At 38.7% G+C, this 14,562-nt stretch overlaps 1 protein-coding gene across 1 annotated transcript in view; it reads right to left on the bottom strand.

Annotated features, from left to right (window-relative positions):
- SVEP1 (sushi, von Willebrand factor type A, EGF and pentraxin domain containing 1) overlaps positions 1-14,562 on the bottom strand; it is a 214,264-nt gene that overhangs the window by 41,074 nt on the left and 158,628 nt on the right. The window contains exons 35-36 of the mRNA XM_062207773.1: positions 8,476-8,667; positions 7,323-7,490 (exon numbers count right to left, since the gene is read on the bottom strand). Of these exons, the coding sequence (XP_062063757.1) occupies positions 7,323-7,490; positions 8,476-8,667 (360 nt within the window). The remainder of the gene's footprint in view (positions 1-7,322; positions 7,491-8,475; positions 8,668-14,562) is intronic.

Raw genomic sequence — 14,562 nt, 5'->3', positions numbered from 1 at the left:
CTCAAGAACTGCCTGCCTTTCTTCAAGTTCCCTGTACTGCGCTGAAACTCACTGAACTCCCCACCAGGCAGTTCTCAAAAGGCCAGCAAACAGAAACTCTCCTTCCTTCTGTTTCGCGCTTCACTTCTAAAAATCACTATTACTACCTTCACTAAAAATGCCAGCCAGCAGTGCCAAAGCACATTTTTATTCTTGAGGCAAAATGTCATATAAGAGAATGAATACCCACTTCCCACTGTCCCCAAGCCACCTGCCTTCATAATTATTTCTTTGCCCATCATGAGGGCTAAGATGTGCTGGGAGAGAAAAAGAACTGAAAAGTTCAAATAAGAACCTTAACATAATTGTGAATATACTTCATAAATGTAATTATGACAAATTAAATATAATTAAATGCTTATAGCATACATTTTCTTTTCTCAAGATATCAAGAGAAGCGACATGACTTTCAAAATTAGTATCAAAACAGGATATTTAAATCTCGCCACATGTACAGATGAATCTTTGTTCAAAGCTGAACATAGTGACTATAAATGAGATATTTGCTTGAACTCCCAAGTAGCATATTAAAAATCCCAAAGTACTGCCCTTTAATTCCACTTAAACTATACGTAAATTGCCCATGTAACTACTGATGAGGCTCTCTATCTTATCTGGAAATTAACACTGTAAAAATGACGCTGACATCTTCAGCTGAGAATTGAAGTCTTGTTTTCCCAGTCGTAATTTCAGTTTTATGTAACAGGTACATAGACACCACCTCATTTTTAATACTTAGCTCAGATGGGTAGAAAGCAACCGAATCATGTTTTTACAACGTGGTAGACGCTTCTGTGCATTCTCATGACATCATCTCAGAATTCATTACACTAAACCAAATGTAAAAATGTAGGGCATGCTTCAAGGAACTACTGGAATGAAAAAATGAAATGTACAAAAGGCATGGGTTTGCATGGCTACTTTGCAGAACACGTATCTCTGATAAATAGACTTGGGTTTTTAAGGGAATTTTTAATTTACAAGTAACTCATAATTATTTGAGAAAATACGAGAACATATGAACAAAGCTTATTAATTGAGGATGTACGTTTGTAAAAGTATGTTGACAAAGACTAAATGTTGTAATTGTAGTTTGAACATATTATAAAACACAAAACATCCAGTGTTAAATACTGATCTTTCGTATCTGAGTTGGAATTAGAAATTGAGTATTTCATATTTGGTAGAAAGAACTTTCAAAGTTTTCTCAGTGCTTATAGTACATAGTATCATTCCTCACCAAAACCTTTATGAAATTTAAAACATCACTCTAAAAGTAGTTATTTTTGTCCTTGAATATTCTAAATCTAAAAACTGGCAGTTCAGATTAATCTTCAGATTTTCAGGACATGAAAGATACTTAAATAGAGTATCAGAGAATATGCTTTAACACATTTAGGATGTTCGCTTACAGTTGAGACAGAAAAACCTCAACTTTTAGATATCAAACAAAATATCCTAAGCAAACACAGAAGGTATTTTGGGTCAAGTTATTTCCTAGTACAAACAACACATCATGTCAATCGATTTTTAAACCAAATTCTTAAAAGCATTCCAAAAACATTCACATTTTATAATTGTCAAATAACACATTTATGTGGAAGACACATGAAAACTTACAAAAACAAAAAAACTCAAATTATTCCAATTCCTAAAATAAGAAATTTGCGAATTAATTAATGCTGTTGCTTGAATATGCCTTACTCTTAATTCTCAAATTCATTTAACTGCTTCAAATATAATTTAATACTTAAAAAAACTATAGCCAAATTATTTAATAATATTTATAGAGCTTACTTCTCTGGATAGACCTGTTTCCTATCAGTACTCAATTAACACTAAAAAGAAAAAACTTGATAGTTTTTTTTCCTCGCAATTTATGATTGACTGATTAATGAACAGTTTGGTTAGCAATTTAGATGGCATAATGACCAACAAAAAGAATAATCTGGTAACTGCTCATTGTACAGGTCTGTCCATTAGTAGTCCTTAATCAAGAATTTGATAACATATTCTACTTAATTGGATTATATGTTTTCACATGTGGGATTGGGCAAAAAAAGAGGTACACAGCTATTAAGCTTTTGACTTTTCCTTTTTTTTTTTTTTTTTTAAGAGTAGCTCCATGATTTGGGGGCTGGTTAGTACAATACAGAGAACAAAGAGGAAACATACAAAATGGCACTTACCACCAATGCCAGTGCTCATCTCATTATGGTTATAACAAAGAATAATATTAATTTTTGTGTTACTTGCTTTTCTTTAGCACATAAACCAAAGCCATTAACTTGACTTGAGGTATATATACAATGCACACACAAAATACTTTTCATAAGTAATGTTACATTTAAAAATATTGGAAACCTAGTATATGTGATTTGTAGTTTGACTAAATGGAACAAGAAAATAACAACATTCAACCAGGGAGGGTTATACTGACACTAAAGCTCTTAGAAGTTCAAATGCATTCCTCTCCCTTTGTACTTACCACAGGCTACACAATGTTCTGAGAGCACTCATTATGAGAAAAATGTCAATCACAGCTTTCATAACTTACTTTGGAAGGAATAATGAGAAAGTAAATTGGAAGGTGAGACTTCATTTTTGTTTTTAAACAAGTGGTCTGAATTTTTCTTCTTATAGAAAATGTTTAAATCAGTTTATTATAAATATATGTAAGCTGTTAAATTTTGCAGCTTTCAGGTGAAGTCCAGCACACTGTTTCCACAAAGTCTGTAAGAAGAGGTCAGTAGAGATCATCTAATCTTAAGTCGTGACATCATCCATTCAAGTCCTTGACGTAATCCCTCTCCAGTCATGCATTCTTTAACATCTTGTTTATTAGCAAAAAATCAGCAATCCAGATTTCCTTAAGTCCTCTTGTGCTAACATTGTATAGAGTTCTTCTCTAGTTACAGAAATCCTCTCTCTGTCTGTACTGTCCACAACAACTATTACAAACTCTGTGTTAGTATAGTAAGTGTTCCAGGAAGAACGAAGAGATTCTTGGCCACCAATATCCCACATTAGGAAACGTGTATTATTACTCACTATCTCTTCTACATTATTTCCTATCGTAGGGGATGTGTGTACAACTTCATTCATAGAAAACTGGTAAAGGATGGTAGTTTTCCCTGCAGTATCCGCATAGCTGGGATTTGAAATAGGTTTATCGGACTCCCACATCTACATGTTTTCCATGATATTCCTCTCCCCCTCTTTAAAATGAAGCTGGTAATTTCATCACTCGTGAGTGTCCTTTGGAAACCAAATTGCAGTGTCACTAGTACAAATTATCTGACCCATTCATCAGTAAAGATCCATATGTCATTAGTCAACAAAAATTTTCCCTGAGGTTCATTTCAGTTTTATAAAGGATCAGCTATTATAGAGAGGTTAGTATTCCTTCATGCTATTTGGTAATATTAATGAAGTATACTGGAGACAGACAGATCAGGAAAAAATTATAGGGCATCAACAGAGATATTTGTGTCCATCCTGCCTATGGTCATGTGTAGTGCTATGGACAGAAGTGGTCTCACAGTGAGGAAATCGTAGACATCTTCAATAGCTGAGTATAGTCTCCAGTGAGTGATCCCTGTTCTTTATATAAGGACCTGATATTAATACATTTTTAAATGGCTTCTATCTTTAAAGGATCCAGGAAGGTCTACAAAGACAACACGCTATCAGCATGATTTTATTATTAGGAAACCCTTTATTCCTGGGGTAAGTGCCCAGAGTCTACTGTTTCTGGGTATGATGCACCGTGTGTGGAAGTTCCACTTAGTGAGGGTCCTGATGTTTTAACACACAGTTTACATCACTCTCACACTTTGAATCATGCATCACTGCTTTCACGGATCCCTTGACGCTAGCAAGTTTCGTGACTGAAGTTCATGCCCTTAGACCTCCCTGATTCATAAGGCTCCATTGCACTACCCATGAAATTCTTCCTTTACTTCAAGGGGCCAGCAGCTCTGCGGCAGAAGCATCTGCCTCCAGAACCTGCCTTATCCCTCACGTCTCCTGAGAACTGGAGGCTTTTGTAATTTGGCAATACTTCTTTTGGCCACTGATCCCCAATCTCCTGAAAAATCTTCACCAACTATTCCTCCCTATTGGAAAATCACAGCAAATCTACCCCATAATTTAATGACCTATTACCACTAAATACATATTTTTGAATAAATGAATTTAGAGAATGCATCTTAATGTTACCCATAATTTCTTAGACTCTACCATATCCCTTGGACTAACCTAAGGTTTTTTCCTTGATTCTCAATTAACATTTAGTTCTTTTAAAAATAATTCTCATGGGCCTGCTATGTGCCAGTCACCTAGCCCACAGACTTGATGCCAATGCCTTTATATGCACCTCTGTTCCCTACCCCAACAACTCCCTGGTGTACTGCAGACCCCCTGCCTAACGGAGGAGGGGTCATTTTTACCTGCAGAATGGGAAGGAGAGGCAAGGCCTCGCAGTTGAATTGGCTCCAGAGGGGACTCTTTAGGAGCAAGTAGAAGAGAAACCACTCAAGGAAGAAAAGTAGCACAAGCGAAGAAATGGGACTGGAGTACAGCTGGGATGTACCGAGAACCTGCAAACAGCTAGGAATGGCAAATGAACCTCTGCAAATCAGAGGGTGAAACACAAGACCTCTGTGTGGTTTTGGACACTTACCCTGGGGGTGGGTGGGTGAAGACGTGGCAGGCATAGACTGGCTGTGTGACATCCTAGAAATAATGTTTGGTTTCTGCCTCCCCATCCTGACATAAAGCCCTTAACTCTATGCATTTTCCTGATAGGGGAGCCAGTGTGTTAGTTAAGTAGATAACATATTCTAAGACCATGAGAATGGGGAGATTATTAAAAATAAATGTATTTTAAAATACATACATGAGTCTTAAGATGCTAAAGAAAGGTTTTCCAGATGGCTCCAAAGAGGAAATACTTGATAGCTATTGTCTAGACACTGCTATCACTGGTCTCTGATCAAGTAGCTGCACTGTCTCATCATGGCAGAAGACTCAGTATGTGTTAAGACTTAAGGGGAGCATATTTCACTCACTTATTTTACTAAAGTATCACTTAGAAAACAATTCAGTTTTGTATAGATGATGAAATGAGCCCAGAAATGCTGGCTACTAAAGCAGGAAAAATTGGAAGTTACCAATCTAAAATGATGGAATATTTGATTAAATTCTGTGTGTCATTTTGGATTCTCATTCTAGAGCCATTGGGGACACTCTTACAGAGACTTTCACTAAAAATCAGGTCATCCACTACATAGAACACACTGTCGTACACTGTAACTCCCAGCAAAAATGGCCCACCCCTGTCATGGGATGCCTTGAAAGGTTGTGCCCTAGCACAAATTGGCTGGAGTGTATTTTCATATTTCTAGACCAATCAGCCCAAATCCTTTGAAAATGAGCAGAGCAATTTGCAGATGCAATTTTCAGCAAAGTGATTCACGCACGGGGTAGAGCTGACAAATGAGCGTGTGTCTGGAAAGCTCAATGAGAGAAGCTCCCGAGTGGATCATTAGCACTTCTGTTTCAGAAGGGCCTTGCAAAAGCAGCTTACTAGATAGTTCAACAGCTGCAATTTAATGAGAACAAAGAAAGTGTGAATATGCATCAGGAATTAATTCTGCATTCAATTAATAACAAGGATCAAAGACTTTATTTTAACAAATCCAATAATTGCATTGAGAAGCTTGCAGTTGAGAAGAATCAAAAGAGAAAGTTTAGATTAGGATTTTAGGATGTTAACTACCCCTCCCCCCTCAGTCTCACACCAAAACAAATGACCACTTTACACATTTGGACAAACAATAGGAAACTCCTAGTGTCTGGGGGGCTTTGCTAAAAAGTATTTAAAATTAAGATAAATGTTTTGTAGAGGGATTCAAGGTGGCCAGATGGAGAATCCAGTGTTCGCCTTTTCCTCCACTGAGATACTGAGCAGCTATGACTACAGGGCAGTGCCTGAGGAAGTATCGGATGCTGTAGGTCAGAAGTGGGGATAGAGTGGGATATCTGTAAAGGCATAGCAGCTGAGAGAGAGGAGAGAGAGGAATGAGGCAGTGCCAAGGCCCCAGGGCCTCAGCATTCCAGTTTCCTGCTAATGTGCAACCTGGAGGCAGTGGGTGATGGATCAAGTAGCTGGGTTCCAGCCACCTATGTAGGAATAAGGGATTGAGTTCCAGGCTTCCGGCTCTGGCCTGGTCCAGCTGCAGCTGTTGTGGGCATTTGGGAAGTAAAATAATGGATAGAAGTTTTCTGTCTCTGTCTCTCTGACTTCCAAATAAAGTGAAAATACATAAATACAACTTTAAAACACCATAACAATGGCTAAGTTTGCTTGGTTCATTGAGGTTTTCTTTTCCCCTGGCTAGGTCACGTATTCCATAATTTTATGCCTTACAATATCCAAGTGTAGACCTCGAATAAACTCATTTTATGTAGGAAGAGAAGTGAGGCAGAGAAAGGTCACACCCATTCCCCAAGGTCACACAGTGAGTGACAGAGCTGAGGTACAAATGTAGAAAAAAGGCAACCCCTTGTCATGTCTACTTCCAAACGGGTGAAAAGCAAAACTGAGGTAAGTCTGGGGCAGGAAAGCACTATTAACAGTAAGAATACTTAATACCTTAATACTTAATGAGGAAGCATAGAAAAAAGCCAGGGATTACAATGTTGAGTTGGAATGAAATGGAAGTCAGAGTCTCTGGGATTCCATCACTCATCAGCACATAATTGGCTTTGTGATCATCCCAGAGCGAGCATTTCCCTTCTTGAAACTCAGGGCTTTGGTGAACACTTAACAAGACAATGAATGTGAAAACCCTTTGCAATTTGCTTGTTGGTTTTCCAAATATTACCTCTGAATTCAGCAAGGTCCTCACAAATGTTAAAGCCCAAACTGTACCATCTTCTTTTTTCCCGTAGACATGCTACCTTGACATGGTGACTTAAAGTCTTCCTTTGAGTTTTGCAAAAAAAAAAATACATACACAAATGGCCCACTTTAGCATGTTCTTTGGCATTTTCACTGAAATACATTTTCCCCCGCATTGCCCAATGTGTGTTATTCAAAGCCTATTTGATAAACCACACCTATTCCAGGCCAATTTTGCTCCCACACTGTCTGCTGCCTGAAAATAAGCATAAGGCTTCCTTGTGCTCTGGCTGCCAGGAAATCTAATTGCACGCTCACTGGAGAGAGCAGCCACCCTCTCCGCTCTCGCGCTCCCTGCCTTCAAGCCCATACTCACCCTTCCTTGCAAGTGTAAGTGACAGTGTTCCCGAAAGTGAAGTTATCCCCGGCGATGACAGCGTCTTTGATGGCAGGTGGTGCTCCACAGAAGACGAGGTCACAGGCAGGCGGTGCTCTGTCCCAGCTGCCGGCCGCCGTGCACTCAATGAGTGATGGACCCTGTAAGCTACAGGGCAGAATATTACCTCTTTTGTGGGCTGTTTATTTACTGCTACGGAGATGAATTAGGAAGGGCTTAGAAGAAAACAGAGGACATGGGGGAATTTTAGAGCATAAAAAATATTTCTTCATATTACATGACCTTATATAAAAAGAAGGGAGATCTAATACCATGCCATGATGACAAATGGCTAGCAATGTGACAACCACTACCACTTGGTATAAAATGCAACTGTGTAATGGGCTCATCAGGGCAGTGCAGGACCCTAAAGACCTTGTGGATAGCAGCTTACTTAGATGAGAAAGGGTTAATGGGTTAGTGAGGACCAGCAGGAAGGGAGACACTCACCTGAGTAGCCAAGGAATCAGGGTGATTAAAGTTGTAGTCTTTGCCAAGAGCCTGGGTGACTGAACCATGGTGCTTGTGACTCTGGTCTTCCTTTGACTTCCCAAATCTCCTCTCCCTAAGTCATGGGTTATCTGCCTTTACTTGCAACCTGATTCCGACTTCCTGTTTACAGGACCTGTTCCACTTGGGATCCTGCTGACGGATCCTGCTGACGTCTCTGACACAGCCTGACTTTTTTTGAAATGCCCCTTCTAGTTGAACACATGCATGCACACACCCATGTGTGCAACTATAATCAAGTAAACTTGCTTTCTTCCAACATCTCACACGATGTTGAGTGTAAACTTGGTAAAGCTGTTTACAAGGAAATTCTATAGTGAAAGCACTTTATCCGGTATTGCACTATGCTTCACAAACAACTTTTACTTCCATGTTTAAAGCCTGGATGCTGATAGCAATCGAGCTAGCATTTCCAGAGTGGCAGTGAAACTAACTGCCTCGAGTATGTGCTGTAAGCTAGGCCTCAGGAAGCACACACATGTGCTTTACCACATTTTTTTTTTTAAAGTCAGCCAGTCACAAATGGAACCTAGGAAGTAAATCACGAGTAGCAGGGAGCAGGGCTCCTGTCTGCAGACTTTACCTGTATCCACTCTCACACGAGTACGACGCAGTAGAAAGGTAGGTAAGGCCACTCAAAATATATTTTCCATTTTCTATGTCTTCAGGACTGGAACATTTCACTACTTCACACAAAGGGGGAGAATGACTCCAAGAACCACTGGCAAGACAGGATGATTCTTGATCACCAGCCAAAGTATATCCTTTGTTACACCTGAAGAAGGTGAAGGAAAATCACAGAATGTAGTTTGATTTACTTCTCTTAATTTTATCTGTGCCAATGCCTCTAAAAATATTTTTTTTTATTTGGTAGTATGTTTATTTGATATAGGTATACAACATATAATGATCAAATCAAGTTAATTATTATTTCCATCTTCTTTTTTTTTGTTGTTGTTTCTTTTTTTTTTTATTAAACTTTTATTTAATGAATATAAATTTCCAAAGTATAGCTTATGGGTTACAATGGCTTCCCCCCTCCCATAACTTCCCTCCCACCCGCAACCCTCCCCTTTCCCGCTCCCTTTCCCCTTCCATTCATGTAAAGATTCATTTTCAATTCTCTTTGTATACAGAAGATCAGTTTAGTATATATTAGGTAAAGATTTCAACATTTTGCCCATATAGCAACTTAAAGTGAAAAAACTACCATTGGATTACTAATTATAGCATTAAATAGCAATGTACAGCACATTAAAGACAGAGATCCTACATAATTTTTTTTTCAAATTAATTAATTTTCTATGCCATTTCCATTTTAACACCAGGTTTTTTTTTTTTTTTTCATTTCCAATTCTCTTTATATACAGAAGATCACTTCAGTATATAATTAGTAAAGACCTCATCAGTTTGTGCCCACACAGAAACGCAAAGTATAAAAATACTGTTTCAGTACTAGTTATAGCATCACTTGGCTTTAGACGACACATTAGGGACAGATCCCACATGGGGTGTAAGTACACAGTGACTCCTGTTGCTGATTTAACAATTTGACACTCCTGTTCATGGCGTCAGTAATCTCCCTAGGCTCTAGTCATGAGTTGCCAGGGTTATGGAAGCCTTTAGAGTTCGCTGACTTTGATCTTATTCCGATAGGGTCATAGTCAAAGTGGAAGTTCTCTCCTCCCTTGGAGAAGGGTACCTCCTTCTTTGATGGCCCCGTTCTTTCCACTGGGATCTCACTCACAGAGATCATCCATTTAGGTCTTTTTTTTTTTTTTTTTCCATGATATCTTGGCTTTCCATGCCTGCTATACTCTCATGGGCTCTTCAGCCAGATCTGAATGCCTTGAGGGCTGATTCTGAGGCCAGAGTGTTGTTTAGGACATCTGCCATCCTATGAGTCTGCTGTGTATCCCACTTCCCATGTTGGATCTTTCTCTCCCTTTTTGATTCTATCAGTTAGTATTAGCAGATACTTGTCTTGTTTGTGTGATCTCTTTGACTCTTAGAGCTATCAGAGCTATCAATTGTGAGCTGAAATTGATCGCTTGGACTAGTGCGATGGCATTGGTACATGCCATCTTGATGGGATTGTGTTGGAATCCCCTGGCACATTTCTAACTCCACCATTTGCGGCCAGTCTGATTGAGCATGTTCCAAATTGTTCATCTCCTCCCTCTCTTTTTCCACTCTTAGATTTAACAGGGATCACTTTTCAGTTAAAATTTAAACACCTAAGAATAATTGTGTGTTAATTACTGAGTTCAACCAATAGTACTAGAACAACAACAACAACAACAAATACTAAAAAGGATAAAGTATTACATTGTACATCTAAAGTCAGGACAGGAGCTGATCAGTTCATTGTTGCTTATAGTGTCCATTTCACTTAACAGGTTTCCCCTTTGGCGCTCAGTTGTCACCGATCAGGGAAAACAAATGATATTTTTCTCTTTGGGACTGGCTTAATTCACTCAGCATGATGTTTTCCAGATTGCTCCATCTTGTTGCAAATGACTGGGTTTCGTTGTTTCTTACTGCTGTATAGTATTCTACGGAGTACATGTCCCATAATTTCTTTATCCAGTCTACTGTTGATGGGCATTTGGGTTGGTTCCAGGTCTTAGCTATTGTGAATTGAGCTGCAATAAACATTAATGTGCAGATGGCTTTTTTATTTGCCAAATTAATTTCCTTTGGGTAAATTCCAAGGAGTGGGATGGCTGGGTTGTATGGTAGGGTTATGTTCAGGTTTCTGAGGAATCTCCAGACAGACTTCCATAGTGGCTTAACCAGTTTGCATTCCCACCAACAGTGGGTTAGTGTCCCTTTTTCCCCACATCCTCTCCAGCATCTGTTGTTGGTAGATTTCTGAATGTGAGCCATTCTCACCGGGGTGAGATGGAACCTCATTGTGGTTTTGATTTGCATTTCTCTGATTGCTAGTGATCTTGAACATTTTTTCATGTGTCTGTTGGCCATTTGGATTTCCTCTTTCGAAAAATGTTTATTGAGGTCCTTGGCCCATCTCTTAAGTGGGTTGTTTGTTTTGTTGTTGTGGATTTTCTTGATTTCTTTGTAGATTCTGGTTATCAATCCTTTATCTGTAGTATAGTTTGCAAATATTTTTTCCCATTCTGTTGGTTGCCTCTTCACTTTCCTGACTGTTTCTTTTGAAGTACAGAAACTTCTCAATTTGATGCAATCCCAAATGTTAATTTTGGTTTTGACTGCCTGTGCTGTTGGAGTATTTTCCAGGAAGTCTTTGCCTGTGCCTATATCTTGCAGGGTTTCTCCAATGCTCTCTAATAATTTGATGGTTTTGGGTCGTAGATTTAAGTCTTTAATCCATGTTGAGTGAATTTTTGTGTAAGGTGATAGGTATGGGTCTTGCTTCAAGCTTCTGCATGTGGAAATCCAATTTTCCCAGCACCATTTATTGAATAGACTGTCCTTATTCCAGGGATTAGATTTGGATCTTTGGTCAAATATAAGTTGGCTGTAGATGTTTGGATTGATTTCTGGTGTTTCTATTCTGTTCCATTGGTCTACCCATCTGTTTCTGTACCAGTACCATGCTGTTTTGATAACAACTGCCCTGTAGTATGTCCTAAAATCAGATATTGTGATGCCTCCAGCTTTGTTTTTGTTGTACAGGATTGCTTTGGCTATTCGAGGTCTTCTGTGTCTCCATATGAATTTCAGCATCATTTTTTCCAGATCTGAGAAGAAGGTCTTCGGGATCTTGATGGGTATTGCATTGAATGTATAAATTGCTTTTGGGAGAATAGACATTTTGATGATATTGATTCTTCCAATCCATGAGCATGGAAGATTTCTCCATTTTTTGGTATCCTCTTCTATTTCTTTCTTTAAGGTTTTGTAGTTTTCATCGTAGAGATCTTAACGTCTTTGGTTAAGTTTATTCCAAGGTATTTGATTGTTTTTGTAGCTATTGTGAATGGGATTGATTTTAGAAGTTCTTCCTCAGCCGTGGCATTGCCTGTGTATACAAAGGCTGTTGATTTTTGTGCATTGATTTTATATCCTGCTACTTTGCCAAACTCTTCGATGAGTTCCAGCAGTCTCTTAGTAGAGTTCTTTGGGTCCCCTAAATAAAGAATCATATCATCTGCAAAGAGGGATAGTTTGAGTTCGTCCTTCCCGATTTGTATCCCTTTAATTTCTTTTTCTTGCCTAATAGCTCTGGCCAAAACTTCCAGAACTATATTGAATAGCAGTGGTGAGAGAGGGCATCCCTGTCTGGTACCAGATTTCAGTGGAAATGCTTCCAACTTTTCCCCATTCAATAGGATGTTGGCCGTGGGTTTTTCATATATTGCTTTGATTGTATTAAGGAATGTTCCTTCCATACCCAGTTTGCTTAGAGTTTTCATCATGAAAGGGTGTTGTATTTTATCAAATGCTTTCTCTGTGTCTATTGAGAGAATCATATGGTTTTTCTTCTGCAGTCTGTTAATGTAGTGTATTACGTTGATTGTTTTGCGAATGTTGAACCATCCCTGCATACCGGGGATGAATCCCACTTGGTCTGGGTGGATGATCTTTCTGATGTGGTGTTGCATTCTATTGGCCAGAATTTTATTGAGTATTTTTGCATCTATGTTCATCAGGGATATTGGTCTGTAATTCTCTTTCAATGTTGCGTCTCTTTCTGGCTTAGGAATTAAGGTGATGGTGGCTTCATAGAAAGAATTTGGGAGGATTCCCTCTTTTTCGATTGCTCTGAATAGTTTGAGAAGAATTGGAGTTAGTTCTTCTCTAAATGTCTGGTAGAATTCAGCAGTGAATCCATCTGGCCCTGGGCTTTTCTTTGTTGGGAGGGCCTTTATTACTGTTTCAATTTCTGTGTCAGTTATTGGTCTGTTTAGGTTTTCTATGTCTTCCTGGCTCAATTTAGGGAGGTTGTATGTGTCCAAGAATCTGTCCATTTCTGATAGATTTCCCTGTTTGCTGGCATACAAGTCCTTGTAGTAATTTCTGATGATTCTTTTTATTTCTGCGGCGTCTATTGTTACGTTTCCCATTTCATCTCTGATCCTATTGATTTGGGTCTTTTCTCTTCTTTTTTTAGTTAGTTGGGCCAATGGGGTGTCAATTTTGTTTATTTTTTCAAAAAACCAGCTCCTTGTTTGGCTGATTTTTTGTAATGTTTTTTTTTGGATTCAATCCTGTTGATTTCTTCTCTGATTTTAATTATTTCTCTTCTCCTACTGGGTTTGGGTTTGGTTTGCTGCAGATTTTCTAGATCCTTGAGATGACTTGAAAGCTCATCTATTTGGTGCCTTTCCAATTTCTTGATGTAGGCACCTATTGATATAAACTTTCCTCTTAACACTGCTTTTGTTGTATCCCATAGGTTTTGGTATGTTGTGCTGTTATCCTCATTTACTTCCAGAAAATTTTTGATTTCTCTTTTAATTTCTTCTATGACCCATTGTTCATTCAGGAGCATGTTGTTCAATCTCCATGTGTTTGCACGTGCTCTAGGGATTCCTGAGTTGCCAATTTCCAATTTCATTCCTTTGTGGTCTGAGAAGCTGCATGGTATGATTCTAATTCTTTTGAATTTGCTGAGACTTGCTTTATGGCCTAGTATGTGGTCAATCCTAGAGAGGGTTCCATGTACTGCTGAGAAGAATGTAAAGTCCTTAGATGTAGGATGAAATGTTCTGTAGATATCTGTTAGATCCATTTGGGCTATAGTGTCATTTAAATCTACTGTCTCCTTGTTGATCTTCTGTCCTGTTGATCTGTCTATCTCTGAGAGTGGAGTATTGAAGTCCCCCAGTACTATTGTATTGGGGTCTAAGTCTCCCTTTAAGTCCCTTAACAAGTCTTTTAAATAAGCTGGTGCCCTGTAATTAGGTGCATATACGTTGATAATCGTTATATCTTCCTGTTGAATGGATCCCTTAATCATTATATAGTGCCCCTCTTTGTCTCTCCTAACAGTTTTTGTGGTAAAGTTTATGTTGTCTGATATTAAGATGGCTACGCCCGCTCTCTTTTCATTTCTGTTGGCGTGATATATCTTTTTCCAGCCTTTCACTCTCAGCTTGTATGGATCATTGTTGGATAGATGGGTTTCTTGTAAGCAGCAAAAGGATGGGTTTTGTTCCTTAACCCAATCAGCCAATCGGTGTCTTTTAACTGGACAGTTCAAGCCATTAACATTCAATGTGACTATTGAGAAGGAGTAACTTTGCCCTGCCATTAGCCAAAGATACTTTCTAATATATGGTTTGAGATTCCTGTGATCTTTTGGTGTGATGTTTCCTACCTTTACCTTCTTTCATATTGGTGACCGTGTTTCTGTGTTTCTGTATGTAACACATCTTTAAGCATCTTTTGCAGGGCTGGACAAGTGGCGACAAATTCTTTCAATGTCTGTTTGCTGTGAAAGGTCTTTATTTCACCTTCATTCATAAATGAGAGCTTTGCAGGATATAATATTCTGGGCTGGCAGTTTTTCTCTCTTAGCACCTGGGCTATGTCTCGCCATTCTCTCCTAGCTTGCAGGGTTTCTGAAGAGAAGTCAGCTGTGAGTCTAATTGGAGATCCTCTGAGAGTAATTTGGCATTTCTCTCTTGCACATTTTAGGATCTTTTCTTTGTGTTTCACTGTGGTGAGTTTGATTACGACG

The sequence above is a fragment of the Lepus europaeus genome, chromosome 12 (genome assembly GCF_033115175.1).
Source record: "Lepus europaeus isolate LE1 chromosome 12, mLepTim1.pri, whole genome shotgun sequence".
In the NCBI taxonomy this organism is placed as follows: Eukaryota; Metazoa; Chordata; class Mammalia; order Lagomorpha; family Leporidae; genus Lepus; species Lepus europaeus.
Note: the sequence above shows the minus strand (reverse complement) of the source record. Positions and strands in the feature narration are given on the sequence as shown.